The sequence below is a fragment of the Apis laboriosa genome, unplaced genomic scaffold (assembly GCF_014066325.1).
Source record: "Apis laboriosa isolate Shangri-la unplaced genomic scaffold, ASM1406632v1 scaffold40_cov151, whole genome shotgun sequence".
In the NCBI taxonomy this organism is placed as follows: Eukaryota; Metazoa; Arthropoda; class Insecta; order Hymenoptera; family Apidae; genus Apis; species Apis laboriosa.
The window spans coordinates 907029-923028 of record NW_025223180.1 but is presented as its reverse complement, the minus strand read 5'-3'; the positions used below and the strand labels follow the sequence as shown (position 1 = coordinate 923028).

The 16000-nt window shown below is 28.5% G+C and overlaps 2 protein-coding genes across 4 annotated transcripts; both read left to right on the top strand.

Annotated features, from left to right (window-relative positions):
• The first annotated feature begins 4689 nt into the window (after positions 1-4689).
• LOC122715718 (U4/U6 small nuclear ribonucleoprotein Prp3) lies at positions 4690-8948 on the top strand. Of its 3 annotated transcripts, none has more exons than XR_006346894.1 (6): positions 4690-5040; positions 5189-5400; positions 5486-6269; positions 6379-6736; positions 6829-7299; positions 7853-8947. XR_006346894.1 is itself a non-coding variant. In XM_043938111.1 (6 exons), exons 1-6 carry the CDS (start codon positions 4893-4895, stop codon positions 7888-7890), a joined length of 1677 nt encoding a protein of 558 aa, XP_043794046.1. In that variant the 5' UTR covers positions 4690-4892; the 3' UTR covers positions 7891-8948. The 3 variants fall into 3 exon arrangements, 2 of the variants coding, with proteins under 2 accessions (XP_043794046.1, XP_043794045.1); XM_043938111.1 differs by having other exon boundaries at positions 6829-6965; positions 7853-8948; XM_043938110.1 differs by lacking the exon at positions 7853-8947 and having other exon boundaries at positions 6829-7763.
• Positions 8453-14504, top strand: LOC122715716 (peroxidasin-like). Its single transcript, XM_043938109.1, has 8 exons — positions 8453-8561; positions 10632-11403; positions 11632-12059; positions 12248-12495; positions 13058-13307; positions 13502-13620; positions 14011-14170; positions 14250-14504. Exons 1-8 carry the CDS (start codon positions 8461-8463, stop codon positions 14323-14325), a joined length of 2154 nt encoding a protein of 717 aa, XP_043794044.1. The 5' UTR covers positions 8453-8460; the 3' UTR covers positions 14326-14504.
• The last annotated feature ends 1496 nt before the right edge of the window (positions 14505-16000 follow it).

Below are 16000 nucleotides of genomic sequence, written 5' to 3'. Positions count from 1 at the left end.
TATGATATTATGTATACATAATATAGCATATAAAGTATATTATAAATAATGATGAATATAAATAAAAAATATATATATAAATACTATGAAGAAGTAAACAAAGTATAAATATGAAGGAAGTATATAAACGAGAATATAGGATAAAACACGCTTAGGCTTAAGAGTATAAGATATTATTATGATGATGTATGGTTGGTTTATAATGTAAAATATATTATAGAAAATGTATTCTGTTATCTTTATTCCCAATCCATTTTAGAATAAAGCATATCGTTTCAACAACTCGTTTCGTATTTTTTTTCTCATTGATTTATGAAATTGATTTTATTATCGTGACAAAACAATCGCATAAAAACTTCACTCGAAACTTCATTAATATTTTTTTTCCAAATGGAATATATTTCGTTTCACTTAACTTGTCGCATATTTATATAATTATATAATTAATACTCGAGTAAAAAAATTTTAAAATATCTTAATCTTCCTCCATTATTTTGGTAAAGAGAATTTATTCTCTATGTTTATTACTTTTATATGAACTTTCGTAATCAAGATTTCTTCAATGACCGTGAACACGTAATAATATATTGCTGATAGATATGAATCTAATAGATATGGCAGCCTTATTTGGACAGTAAAAGTATTGTAGATCAGATTATATGAACGACACGAACAAGTAGAATGACTAGAAGATTAACGATACAACCAAAGCATAAGTTTTGTCTGACGTTATCAAGCATATCATCCTGGAGAATGGTATGCATAGTTTACGATTTTTCTTCTACGTATCACGGCAATTGAGATCTCCTTCAACAAGTCGTTAACGATTGTTAATAAAAAATTGTATTCATGCAAAAGAAAACGAAATTAAAATACTATTTGTTATTTATAATAAAAAAGTAAATTTCTATATATATAATATATTCATAATTTCATGCAAAATAATTGAAATTAATACTTGCAATTAAATATACAGAGATTAGTAATTAAATTTTCATGTATCTAATACATATATATTGTATATAATTTTAAAATAAAATAAGATTAATTATTCGCGACAGAAAAACGCAACAAATAAATTAGCAATTAGCATCACATAATATTTGCAGCATAATTCTAATAAAATTCATAAATTTAAGTAATACTTTATATTTATACAGACACTAATGAAACGTATGATTAATTTTTGTGACAAAAATACAACATGGAATAAATCAAGTACGACAATATTTTTGTTTCATCGCAGTTTAAGTCTTAATGCTTAATTAAATTAAATACGTCGTATCATCGTCGATGCAACAACAATGCGAATCACGTGCGAGGACATGAATTTAAGTTGAGTTAAGAGCAAGACGAGGTAAGTCGATTAAAAATAAATCATCTTTTTGCGCTTGCCGTTATAATTCTATTTATATTATTTGGAAAGAACTTGAACCGACCGATAATTCCCATCGAAATAACGACATTTCGAAACAGAAATGACGCGCCGTTGAATTCGGATCGCGGATGAAGAAACACAAGCGTAATTAGTGTTGCCAGCATCATCGCAAAATTGAAAACGAATGGACAAACCGGTCGCAGTGATATTGAGAATTGTGCCAAGAGACGGGAATATCCGCGTGAATCGACTGTCTCGGCGCTGTTGGCTAACTCATACTCGTCTGCTCGGCCGTGAACGTACAAAAGATCCTGTGTTTGGATCACACAGAGGATAGATATATAGGCACGTTTAATTGCGAGATAGGGGCGCGGTGTTCAGTTATGTTAGCGAAATTGACGGACGCACGAACGTGACAATCGAGAAAGTTTGAACTTTCTGCCCTTGCGCATACATACACTTCGGTTTAATTTGTAAAGTGTTGTTAAAAGTACCAACTTCGCGTGGAGAATATTTTTTGATTGATAGTGGAAAAACATGGTGTGTAACGCAATTACACAAAAAAAAAACTTTCTGTTAATTAACATTACGAGATTATTATCCGCAAGATCCATCCTTGTATCAAAATTTATAACATTCTAAAATGATTAAACGTAAAATGAATATCGTGAGATGCCGTGTGCTAGAGATTACATAAGCGTTACGACACATTACGAAATCAATTCCTTTCGGCTCTAAACATCATTGCATCATTGCGCCAAAATTAAAAAGGAAAAAAAGAAAGAGATCTCAAACGTAATTCTAAATCATTTAAAAAATCATGATTAATTTTCAAATATATCTGTATAATACATCTGTACATTTGATAAAAATTCTCCACGCTTTTATCTTTAGAAACAATGACATTTGTATTTAAAAAAAGCGACTAAAACTTGTACAAGCTTTGTACATAATGAGCGCGTTTTCAAATACAAATTGTTATATGGATGTATACCCATAGGGAAACACCTATACAAATAAACATACAGGTTTGTATACATATTATATATACATATATATATATATATATATATTATATATATATATATATATATATATATCGAATACCCAACGGACGACAGAACGTACAAGAGAATAGCGTAGTATAAAGCATAAACTACAATTAGCGGTAATCCGCGTGACACGGGCATGGCACCCTTTGCGCATATTAAAGCATTAGCTACCGAGTCATACGAGCGAACCGTACATCATTTCAGGACGTGGCCACGTCTGCCACGGTAAAATCGTTAAATTTACGAAGAAACACGACTGGCTCGATACGTTGTGACTGAATTTTAGTAGCGATCTAGATACGTCCCGGTATACGCGTGGACAGTGGACTGTCACCGGTGTATCGTGCATGTCGCGTACGCTATGGAAATATGTATTATTTCGGGATCACTAGCGGAAAAAATCGGTTATCGAGATAAATTACGAATGAAATTCAATGGGAAAGGTTTTATACACAAAGCTGTGGAATGAAACATTGATAATTGATAATTGATAATTTTGATTTTGATCTTGTTCAATGAAGAATTAACGATTTTGTATCGAAGGTTTCGGATTATCACATCGATTCCAAGTCATTCCAAGAAAATTGAAGAAATAATAAGATCAGATATTTGATAAAATTGCCTGTATGTGAAATTAATAAAAACGATTACGGATGATTATAAATATCTGTTTAATTATATTTAGGAAAATATATTTTTAAGAAATTTTTAATTAGAATATTGCAATGCTTTCATAACATTTTAAGTACAGAATATAAATGATATTTCTATTGATTGCAAAAACCGAGTAAAATTAACAATCCTCTTTATAGATTTTTAGTCAGATAAGCTTTCCTAAGACTATTTAAAGAGCTTTAATCAATGTATTTCTCTGTGAAGTTGACTCGATTCGTTTGAGTATATTTGTCCACACTGCGTCGAGAGTTTTTGTAAAATTTCCGTTCGATAGCAGTTCTAAAACAACAGATACGAGTACTCCAATTTCTTCGTTTCAATTAACAGAAAAGTTTAGGACAACAGTTTCGAATGAAACAAATGTGGTCTTCTAGAATTGGCCTCATCGGTCACCAAGGAAGCGTGGAACTGCATAGTTCCCTCTACCATTTTCATTTGCGGTTGTCGGTCCAATGCTATTCCACTACTTCCCAAAGCTGTCTTCATCCCCTACCACCTTCATACATTTTGTTGAACAAGTTTATGCGAAACAATAAATCTTATTGCATTTGTCCTTGGCTTAACATGATTTATCATTAGATTTCTTTTATATGTAATAGTTCTTTCATTTATTTCTTAAATTCTATTATTACATTTTTCAATTAAAATTGTCAATTAAAATAAAACTTTTACATTAAACAATTTAGGTTTCTTAAGTCATATATATGTAGAATGTTCAGAAAATTGGTATACGCGTTTTTTTAACAACTTTTTTTAACAATTGATAATTTGCGTTGATAAATATAAATATGATGCAGAAATAATTATCAATTTCAGAACCAAAAATTTTTCAAAATCATCAAATTTATGTTAATTTATGAATTTGAATTGTTAATTTTATGTAAAGTTAATGTCATAGAATTTTATATTTAAAATCTATATCTAAAATCATTATTTTTAAAAATTTCTATCGTATTCTGCGGCAATAAATGTCCAATGTTTAAAGAGTTTTTCAGAAGTTTGTATAAAAGATTTACTTGTTTCAAAATATTTATAGTTATTATAATAATTATTGTTATTATTAATTTAACGAACTAATTAAAATTCTATTTTTATTAATTATTACAAATATCGATTCTTTTTTTTAAATTAATTTTTTTTTAAATAAATAATAAATTAAACAGAGGCTAAATATTTAAAATATAAATTTTAGAAGAAAAAAATATTACTAATGATCTGAAAAGTCCTTTTTTTTATTTTTTTAAACAGGAAAGTGTATCGATATATGTATTAATAATTATTAATAAATGATGTAATGTATATGTAATAATACATATATATATATCTAATTAGCATCTGTAATGTTATTTGTGTTATTTAATTTCTACAATATAATTTCTACAAATAAAAAATAAAACTCGTTTCAAAAATTTATTATATCCAATTTCCAAATTTACTATAATACATAATTTCCACTATTTAACTAGGGACATTTTCATGATTATTCTAGGGAAATCATTGATGTTGTCACTATGAATATAAAATCTAGTAAGTAACTAAATATTACTAAATAACAATTACAGTATTTCAATGTGATGTCGATATTATTTGAGTATGATTGCCAATATCTAATTCCAAAAAAAATATTGTTTTATAAACAAAAATACTCATGACAATCTTTTTTAAAACAACTGAATTTTTGGTACTTCTTGGAATATAATAATCGTTCCCATATAGAAGTGCAATTAAAATGCGATACTTAACCTTATAATTTATAGAGGTTATGTTGTGAAACAAACGTAATAAAAATGGCTTATTTAACAAGAAAAGAAATAGACGAAATGAAACCACAAATAGAAAAAGCAGTTCATAAATTTCTTGGTTTTGGGGAACCTGCTATTGTGACTACAGCTGTCAATTGTATTACTTCAGGTTACGATAAACGCAAAACAGCAGGTTTGTAATAATTAATATTATGAATTGATTAATTATATTGTTTAAATATAATTGGTATAATTAATTAAAAATTTAATATATTATTTTATGTATAAATTTATTATCTCTATGAAATAGAAAATGTTCGTTATTTCTTTTAATTTTGCAGATAAATTATCCGCTTTATTGGAAGATAAAAAAGCTTCAAAATTAACTGAAAAAATATTTGCAATATATGATGATGCCAAAGCAGCTCAGAAAAGTAAAAAACGGAATCATGTGGAAGACAAGGATAAAGACAAAGATGCAAAAAAACCTAGGTTTAGGGATGATGAAATCAAAAATGAAAAGACAACGGAAGCACAATTATCTGCTGATAAGGTACTTTACATATTAATATAAATATATATAAATATGTAAATATAAATATTACTTTAATTACTTTAATTGCACTGCTTTCATTTAGATAAGACAAATGATGGCTAATGCCCAAAAAGAAATTGAAGAAAGAAAAAGAGCATTAAAAGCTATAAAACAAGAAGAGGTTCCACCAGTAAAACCTTTACTTAAAAGAGATTCTTTACCAACCGTAGGAAGCATGTACAATCAGGGTTTATTAAGTAAAACAGATTCTGACAAAGCACGAAAAATTGCTGCTTTGCAAGCTCAAATTAGAAGTAAACTAAGTTCAGGACTATTAGGTAATGTCAGTGTTCCAGATAAACCAACTCCTCTAATTTTGGATGAATCTGGCAGAACCGTAGATATAACAGGCAAAGAAGTACAATTAACACAAGTAGTGCCAACGTTAAAAGCTAACATTAGAGCGAAAAAACGTGAAGAATTTAAAGCCCAATTACAAGAATCAAAAGGTCCAGAAGAAATTCAAGATACACACTTTTTTGATACTAGAATAGGTGTAAAACCTGCAGTAAGAGGCAAACGTACTCTCAAATTTCATGAACCTGGAAAGTTCCAACAGTTAGCTGAAAGAATTCGTATGAGAGCTCAGTTAGAAAAGTTACAAAATGAAATTAGTCAAATTGCTAGAAAGACTGGTATAAGTTCAGCAACTAAATTAGCCCTCATAGCTCCAAAAACAGAAGCTCTAAGCGAAGATGTGCCTAACGTAGAGTGGTGGGATTCTGTTATATTAACAGGAGGATACCCAGACGAAAATGAATCCACAACTATTAAAAGTTCCACTATTACAAATTTAGTAGAACATCCTACGCAAATGCGACCACCAAGTATGTATTTTTTAATATATACATACAATTTAGATAATTTTCATTTTCAATTCAGATAAATTATATAATAAAAATATTTAATATTGATTAATTATTTTTTATATTTTAGCTGATCCTTTAAAACCTATATATATGCCTGTATTTCTAACGAAAAAAGAACGCAAAAAATTACGAAGACAAAATAGACGAGAAGCTTGGAAAGAGGAACAAGAAAAAATTCGATTAGGTCTTGAACCACCTCCAGAACCAAAATTACGAATTTCGAATCTTATGCGAGTATTAGGTACAGAAGCTGTTCAAGATCCTACGAAAATAGAAGCTCATGTTCGACAGCAAATGGCTAAAAGATTAAAAGCACATGAAGATGCTAATGCAGCTCGAAGACTTACTGCCGACCAGCGACGTGAAAAGAAGGCGCGAAAACTTAAGGAGGATACCACGCTCGGTGTACATGTAGCTGTTTATAGGTAAATTTATTATGAAAGTTTATTACAAATGAATAAATATAATATATATTTATAATATATTATGTAAAAATATATTAATATTGTTATTACAGAATACGTGACCTTTTAAATAACGCTTCAAAGAAATTTAAAGTGGAAACAAATGCAAAACAACTTTACCTCACGGGCTGTGTAATGCTTTTCCGAGACTGTAATGTTGTTGTTGTAGAAGGAGGAGCAAAACAATTAAGTAAATATAAACGATTAATGATGAATCGAATTAAATGGGAAGAAGATATTATAAAAGATAATGATGGAAATGATGTACCGAACAAATGTGTTCTCGTATGGGAAGGTACTAGCAAACAACGTCATTTTGGAGAAATCAAATTTAAAGTTTGTCCAATTGAAAAAATGGCTCGAGAGCATTTTAAAAAACACCAAGTTGAACATTATTGGGATTTAGCTTATAGTGGAGCAGTACTTGATAACACAGATGATATCCGTTCTTGAAAATGGATTCTGTAATTTCAGCAATAAATGCTAATATGGACGCAATGATAGATAATTTCAATACATTTTAAGTGAGTAATTATCGTGGAAACAAACAATAGTTAAAAAAAAAATGAATAATGTAAGCAGTGGCACATAGAGCGAAAATAAAAGTGCTCAAGGCCTCTCTAATGACAGTTTTATTTTTAAGTAGTTATAGATACCCTGGATCCAAAATATAAAATTGTATTATCAAAATTATTTATACTTTATAAATTAAATTCAATTCAAAATAATATTTTTTTCATGAAATGTTAAATCAATTCTTGAAAAGGATCTTTTTATATATAAAATGAGAATAAATAAAAAATAATATATTCGTTTAATTCAGAACTAAACTTTCCCAAACTCGAATTAGTTATGTTTGTAGTACATCATTTACTTATATATTTTTTAACGTGTCAATATCATTTAACATATATTTATGAAATTAAAATATTCGATAAGAAATGTAATACTGAATTTGAATTATTTTCGAGATAATTAATTTCGATCGTTTGTAAAAAAAAAAATATATACGGATAATTATCTTTACGCAAATAATTCTTATAAAATTATTTCATTCTTTAAACTTATTTATTTTAGTTTATCTGCCCACGCTGAATATAAATAATCACACATGACACGTAATGTCCTTTTGTGGATTGCCGCATCCAGATTGTAGGCGTGTGTTCGAGTCTGTATAATCAACGCAGTTAATCATTCGCAACGTCGTATTCAAGAATTTCAATCTATAGGTAACATTACAGTCAAGCCTGTAAGTGTCAATTAGCATAGTGCAACGGCATTGAGAGGCTATACACGAGGTATGCTGTAAAAGAACACGCAACATATGTATATATACAGCATGCCATATATACGAAAGTGTGAATGCACTTTGGAGCCTTGAAACTGTACGTCCAACCGCGACTACGAATAACATAGTCTATGAAAGGTGAACCTTGGTCTTGTTCATAATACCAATCTAGCTGCAACCACGATGCGCTTTTACCGTATCTTTCAAGTGTTATACGTCGACCGAGCAATACATCGTTGACACCCTATATTAACATGATCCTTACTTGGCCCCACTCTTTGAACCCACTGAACGGACTGAAGTTTTACTTTCGTTCGAGGATCGGTCTTAGTTCAGGTTTACCGCTTCGTGTTCTTGCGCATACCCGGCGCGGCTCTTGCGAAATTTTACGAGGCAAATGAATTTTATCAATTACTATCATACTGGGATAGTTTTGAAAAAAATGCCCGTGTGTATAAGACGAAGATCGATCAACGGTATATTTCTCTTCCTATCGCGGTGAGTGTTTTGCGTTTTCATTTTACGAGATAAAACGAAACGCGGCCACTTCACTGGCATACAGTGAATTCTAGTGAAATTTGAAGTTATTTCATCTATGAAATTAACATTTGATACATTCAATATTTAGAAATGATTTTTTCATTTACATTTTAAAGATAATGTCAAAATTAAAAATATATATAATTATATCTTTAAAATCTTGTATCAATATTCAATTATTATAAAAATAGATATTTTACCGAAGAAGAAATATTATCAAAAATATTAGAATATTGATTAATAATTCTACGTTACTTGTCAACATGAATAAATTTGATGAAATATAACTTCATATGTATAATAGGAAAACATCACTATTCAGTGATTTATTTTTGTGATAAAAATTACAGCATTTAGTTTTGAAAACAAATTTTTTAAGCAAATATTTTATAATTCAAATAAATGCCTTCTAGAGATTATTTCAATTATTTAATTAGTGATGTAATTTTATTACAATAGTAAGAGGAAGGCCATGTGCTTGTATTTATTTTTAATATAAATTCTGAACGTTGAAAAATTAATTAGATAGTATATATAATATTAATGAAATCTTTTGCATAAAACAATGTAATAATATTTATAACATTTTGAATGTGCATCAGATTTAAATTTGTAAATATTTTTACTAAGAAGAATTGTAAATGTATATGCAAGAAACTGTGTATTTTATATAAAATACGATGTAAAATGAACTTATGAATGCATCCAATGTATCAGAAAATTAACTTTTAATTATATATCTTACAAAATCAAAGTTTTTGTGTTAAATGCCTTCTACATTACATCATCAAAAAAAAAAAAAAAGTTTCATAAAAAATACTTAACAAAACATCATTTATTGAAAATAATAAAGATCAAATAAGAATCATACATTTTCATTTAAAAATTTCAATTTTATTATTTTGACCTATTTACTTTAAGATCTTTGATATTTTTATCAATATAAATATAATTTTCTTAACGATATTTTTCATTAGATATAAGATAAAAAATAAAATAACATTAAGTTTCAATTTGTATAAATATTAGACAATTCTTTTTATCCAAAAATTTAACGAAATTTGCTTTTAGCGGAAAGAGAGTAAAAATTTAAAAAAGTTTCTTCGGTAAAAGTTTGTTCGAGTCACGCTCTCGAATAATAGCTTCCACCAATTTATACGAACACTAATCATGGGAGTAGAGAAGATTACGTAAGAAAATCACAAAAGAACCAGGAAGAAACTTAAATGTCAAGTAACGAATCTTCTTCGATCTTTTCTTAAGGTCGATCGAATTCTTTTCGTTCTCTATATCGCATGATCAAAAAATTAACCTGTTGAGAGAATTGACTTCGAGATATAAGAGAAACGATGAATGAATTTAACGCGATAAATGGAACGACGAACAATAAACGGAATAAGGCGAAATGTCATCTTCAAGACAAGGTCTCTCGGGTTCATTGCAATACCTGTAACGAATGTTGGAATAAGTCACGCGAAACTCTTCGTAAACTCGTTTTTCCTTTTTTTTTTTTTTATTACTTATTTATTTATTTATCTTTATACGAGGAAAAATTTAATGGGAAATCATACTCGCGAAAAGTTGTATGTATTTAATTGCATACTCCATTGCATTTTCAGTTGCAAATATACAGATATAAAAAACAATTAATGTAACCCTGTAATTGCGATTTAACGATTGATCTTATCGTGTAATTGTCAAGATAAATAATAAGAGAACTTTTGAATTTACATGATAATTATTAGGTAACATCAAGGTATAGGTATATTGTCTAATAGAAATTATTAGACAATTTCTCACGAATTCACTTCAACTGGAAAGTGTAACATTATCATGATATTTTCATCACTTTCTCACAATGTTACATTCTCACAATGTTAATACCCTAATATTTTACTTCTTTTTCTTTTTTTCTTCGACATTGTTTTCACTTTCATAAATTTAATTTATGAATTCGAACGAAACAGGCTTGCACTTTTACTTGTAGGGACAAGCTTATATTTCTTATCTTTAGATTCCGATTCGCAGATTCCTTACTATATCGGTACTCGTCGAAGGTACGACATTACCGTCAAACATGTTACTGGATCTGGGTAGACGTACAAATATCTCTATGGAGAAATACGAGCAGGCGGAACGAGCGATCCTGAACTCGCGCACGCATTTAAATCACGGCTCACCCTCGTGGTTCCTCGGGGCGTCACACGAGATAACCGAGCACGCCCAAAATCTGTCGAGGCGAGCCCTGCGAATAGAAACGATGGCCGTGATGTTGGTGGAAGCTTTGAACATGTCATCGAAAGAGGCGACGTCCGTGTTGCCATCAGTTGCCCCCATCAATTGCCCCGACTCGCCTACATTTTTGCAAGTGATGGCCAGTTGCAAGAAGATCGATCCTCGCTACAGGACGCACAGCGGAAAATGCAATAACGGTTTGCATCCGACTTGGGGCGCTGCCCTAGAGGCTTACGTCCGATTCTTGCCACCCGAATACGTGGATGGCGTGTCTTTACCACGCATAAACTTGCCAAGCGCCAGAGATGTCTCTTTAAACGTGCATTCCGGTGGATCCGACCTCAAACATCCCTACCTAATGGCGCTCACTGCACTCTTCGGCCAATTCCTCGTCCACGATCTTGCGCACACACCGAAGATTGAACTACCCGATGGAGCGAAATTGAAGTGTTGCGACGTGGATTACGAACACTTTCATCCAGAATGTTTCCCGATCCGAGCCGATAACGCTGTCGGTTGCATGGAATATTCTAGATCGGCGCCGCACCCAGGATATTCGTTACAGGTAAATTATCGAAGAATAATAGAAATGCATAACCGTGCGAGTAAAATCTTTTGCAACAATTCTTACGAAAGTCTGTCTACGCGTCTCACGTTGTTAGTAAGTAAGTAATTCAGAGAGTTGAGAAAATTATTCTTTTTTCTTTTTTTTTTTTTTTCGTACATCGAAGAAAGTTTAATTCTTAAAACTCTTGATGTCCAAAATTTGTATAATACGAATCCCTTGTTACAGGGATGCAAATTGGGTCCTCGACAGCAGATCAACCAAGCGTCCTCGTATTTGGATCTTTCCCCTCTTTACGGGAGTTCCGAAGACGTAGCGAAAGCTCTCCGATCCGGCAAAGGAGGTTTGCTTAATACGCAAAGGAAGAACTTGCCCATGCCTTCGCCCAAGTACGAAAGTTGCAGAACCGCGAACAAAGCTTTCCCGTGTTTTCTTAGCGGGGATTCGCGGGTAAACGAGAATCCCGGTCTCACTCTGATGCATGTACTTTTTCTACGTGAACATAACCGAGTCGCTACTGCCCTGGGACAACTGAATCCCCACTGGGAAGATGAGAGACTCTACCAGGAAGCAAGAAGGATCGTTATCGCGGAAATGGAGCATATAACTTATAACGAGTTTCTACCCGTTGTTCTCGGCGAAACAACTCTCGACAAGTACGTATTTCTCTTATTCGCTTTATAATTAATTTAACAGTTCCAATCGTTCGATAGATCGAAATATAGCGAAATTTGTATTTAATTCTATTAACGATTTGTTATTTCGTTAATTTATTTTTATTTTATTTGATTTTATTTAATTTATGTAAATTCTTTTTTTTTTTTTTTTTTTTTAATATCGAAAGATACCAATTACGCTTAACGCATCGAGGCTATTTTCGAAACTACGACAGTCGAACGGATGCGACACTTTCGAACGCTGTCGCGTCTGCTGGACTCTTCTTCATTGCCACGTTGACCCCAAAAACCCTCGACCTAGTTGACTCGCGATCGGCGTCAAAGTCTGGAGAAAGGTCCTTACTATCGGCCTTCTACGCTCCGCAAGAGTTCTATGAAGCTGGTGCTATTGATCGCTTGATCGTCGGCGCTACAGGTCAGTTGAAATTATATGTAAATATAATTTCAATAAAAAATTTCCTTAAACTCGCATTTTATAACAGAGTATATGTAGAAAATATATTTAGATAGTATTATGCATTTCGTATTTAACTTGAAGATATTAATGCCACAAAATGCCATTAGTTCAAATAAATCATTTGATTTTAGAATCGTTTGTACAAATATTTGCAAATATTAAATTTTTATTGCAATCTTTCAAATCTTATAACAATTATAGAATGTTCTCGCGAGTCTTCTAAAAGTCTTTAAATTCATAGATTATTAATTTTAGAATCATTTTATAACATTCAAATTTGAATATCTGGATTTGTATTTCTATTTATTATTCGAATATAAAGTAATTATTATTAGAAAAAACAAAAAAATAGATTAATTCATTTTTTATTAAAAAATAGTATTTGAAAGATAAATGATTTATTAAAAATATACGTGGAATTTAGATAAAATTTTTTTAAATATTGTTACGCTAACATGGTGTCCCATGAGAACTTGGTTTTAATGACAATCTAGGATGCAAGATTTAATTTTCGCGACAGCGGGACATTCTAGGAAGCCATTGCCACCGGGACTGAATGAAATCCTTTTGGAAAGATATTTTCATGATGGAAAAAGCAACGATATTGCCGTGGATTACGCTGCACAAATCATACAACAAGGAAGAGATCATGGTTTACCACCTTATGTTAGATGGCGATCATTTTGTAATTTACCTCATATTATTAGTTTCGAAAATCTTAGAGGTACAATGTCTAAAAATACTATAGACAAACTTCGAAAAGTTTATAAGTAAGTGAATAATAATTGCTAATTATAGATTTTATTTTTTATAATATTGATATAAAATTGAACTATTACAAAAATGCTTAATTTTTTTAAACCTGAATATTTCAATTTATAGTTTTATATTTTGATTTTATAATTTGTTTTATTAATAAGTTGTATTATATTATTTTATTTGCATTTTTTTTTTTAATTAACAGAAAAGTAGAAGATATAGATTTAGTGACAGCATTGCTTTCGGAAGCACCGTTATCCGATTCAGTTTTAGGACCAACATTTCTTTGTTTATTGGGTCGTACTTTCCGAAATATTCGTTTTGGTAAGTATTATCAATCCATTTTAATTATAAAAGTAAAACTCGATATCGATATTATATAGAGTGTTTATAGAAATAATGTTTATAGATATAGAAATGTGAAATCCTTTTGAAAGATCAATTCTATAGACACAAATGAAATAAATGAAATAATTAATATACAAAAATATAAATTAAAAATTATTTTTCAAATTATAAATGAATTTAATTTTACTGTTATCATTCCATGTCTAATGCAAGATTAAATTGTTTATAACTTGAAAAATAACCTCTAATAGATATTTTTTGTTTATTTCAATGTTTATAATTGATGCTATATAATTTATTAATTTATTAATTTATTAATTTTGTTGATTAGTATATTATTTTATTTATTATAATATTATAATATAGGTGACAGATATTGGTATGAAAATGCAAACAGCCCAGGATCATTTACTTTAAATCAATTAGATGAAATCCGAAAAATCACAATGACACAAATTTTATGCTACAATGGTGAAAGACTGAGTTTGATACAACCAAGAGCATTTCTTTTAAGAGATCGATTTTTGTAAGTTAGATATTTTATATGAATAAATATTTAAAATATTATTTATCACAGATAAAAAATAAATGATTTAAATTTTCAGAAATGAACTAATAAATTGTACAATACACACAAGTGGATCTCCAAATCTTTTACTTTGGAAAGAAAATAATTCATAATTTTTTTGCTATTTATAATTATAGATAACAAATTTTATTTAATTATTATTAATAAAAAGTACTATCAATTATGTCAATCAATATTGTTCCTTGCATAGAAGATATAAATTTATATAATTTATTTTTTTTTTCTTATTAAAAAACTAAATTACAATTTTTTTCAATTGAAAATTCTAACAATTAATAAACGAAACACTCAATTGATAAATGAAACACATTAATATAGTATTTGTAAGAACTATTTACTCAATTATATCAATATGTTCTTTTGTGTAAGTTTGTATTTAATATTTTTCATATTTGTAATATATATATAACAAAAGTAATTGTATTTAAAAATGTATCATTTAACAGAACAACAACAAATACTTATTTTTTTTGTATATAAGTTTTTAACATTAAATGTCTTTATATTTTTTAATTGATAGATTAGTAAATAATAATTACTAAAAAATTATATAAAATTAAAATTATATAACATTCAGACATTATAAAAATATCGTAAAAATATAAATAGTTATGAATTGAACTCCATAATAGTATCATGAAAAATAATTTAAAATTATGAATTTATTAATTTCAGAGAGATTATTTAATGAAATAAATGATATAATATCTTGTTTATTTTTTTATATATATATTCCTCTAAATTTAATTTATTCTCACAAACTATAATTAATGATATTAGTATATAATATAGTAGATATAGATATAATATATATTATAACATGATATTATATAATATTATTTATTATTTTCTATTACTTAAAATTTGTGCATCAAAATTAAAATTATTAATATAAAAAAACTATTTATTTAGCAATATTATTTAGCTAAATAAAAAGCAATAATAAAAAAAATTGTTTTAACTAATTAACAGTTAAAACAAAATAACAAAGCAATTGATGTAATGAAATTTTTTCATTTATAGAAAATCTTCATATTTCATGAAGATTATTATTTATTCAGTATGAATAAGTAATAAATACATATTAATTTTTCTATCTTTCGTTATTAAAATACTTTAAATAACTTAATTTAAATAAAATAATATTTTTTATACTTGATTACAAATTATTGATATAAAAAACTATTTATTTAGCAAAATTATCTAACTAAATATAAAAAACAATAATAAAAGAAATTGTTTTAACTAATTAACAATTAAAACGGAATAACAAAGCAATTGGTTGTAATGAAATTTTTTCATTTATAGAAAATCTTCATATTTCATGAAGATTATTACTTATTCAATATGAATAACTTTTCTATTTTCCGTTATTAAAATATTTTAAATAACTTAATTTAAATAAAATAATATTTTTCATACCTGATTACATTCCTTGTAAACATTGAATAAATTATTATTTTATAATTTTGAATTATGTAATACCGTTATTTTTTTACATCACTTTTTAAATTCCGGAAGTACTCGTAATATCTTTGCAACATTTTCATGTACAATCTTAATCTTTGAACAACTATATTTTTTAATTCATATAATAAATAGATAATATTATTTTATATTAGAATAACATATAATTAAAATTATTATATAGACTATTTATTTCATTTTTTTGATTTTAATTTTTTATTATTTATCCGATTAATGATTACAACATCTATATTCTAGTAGAATATTCGGGATAGATAATTCTCGATTTCTCGAGTAACT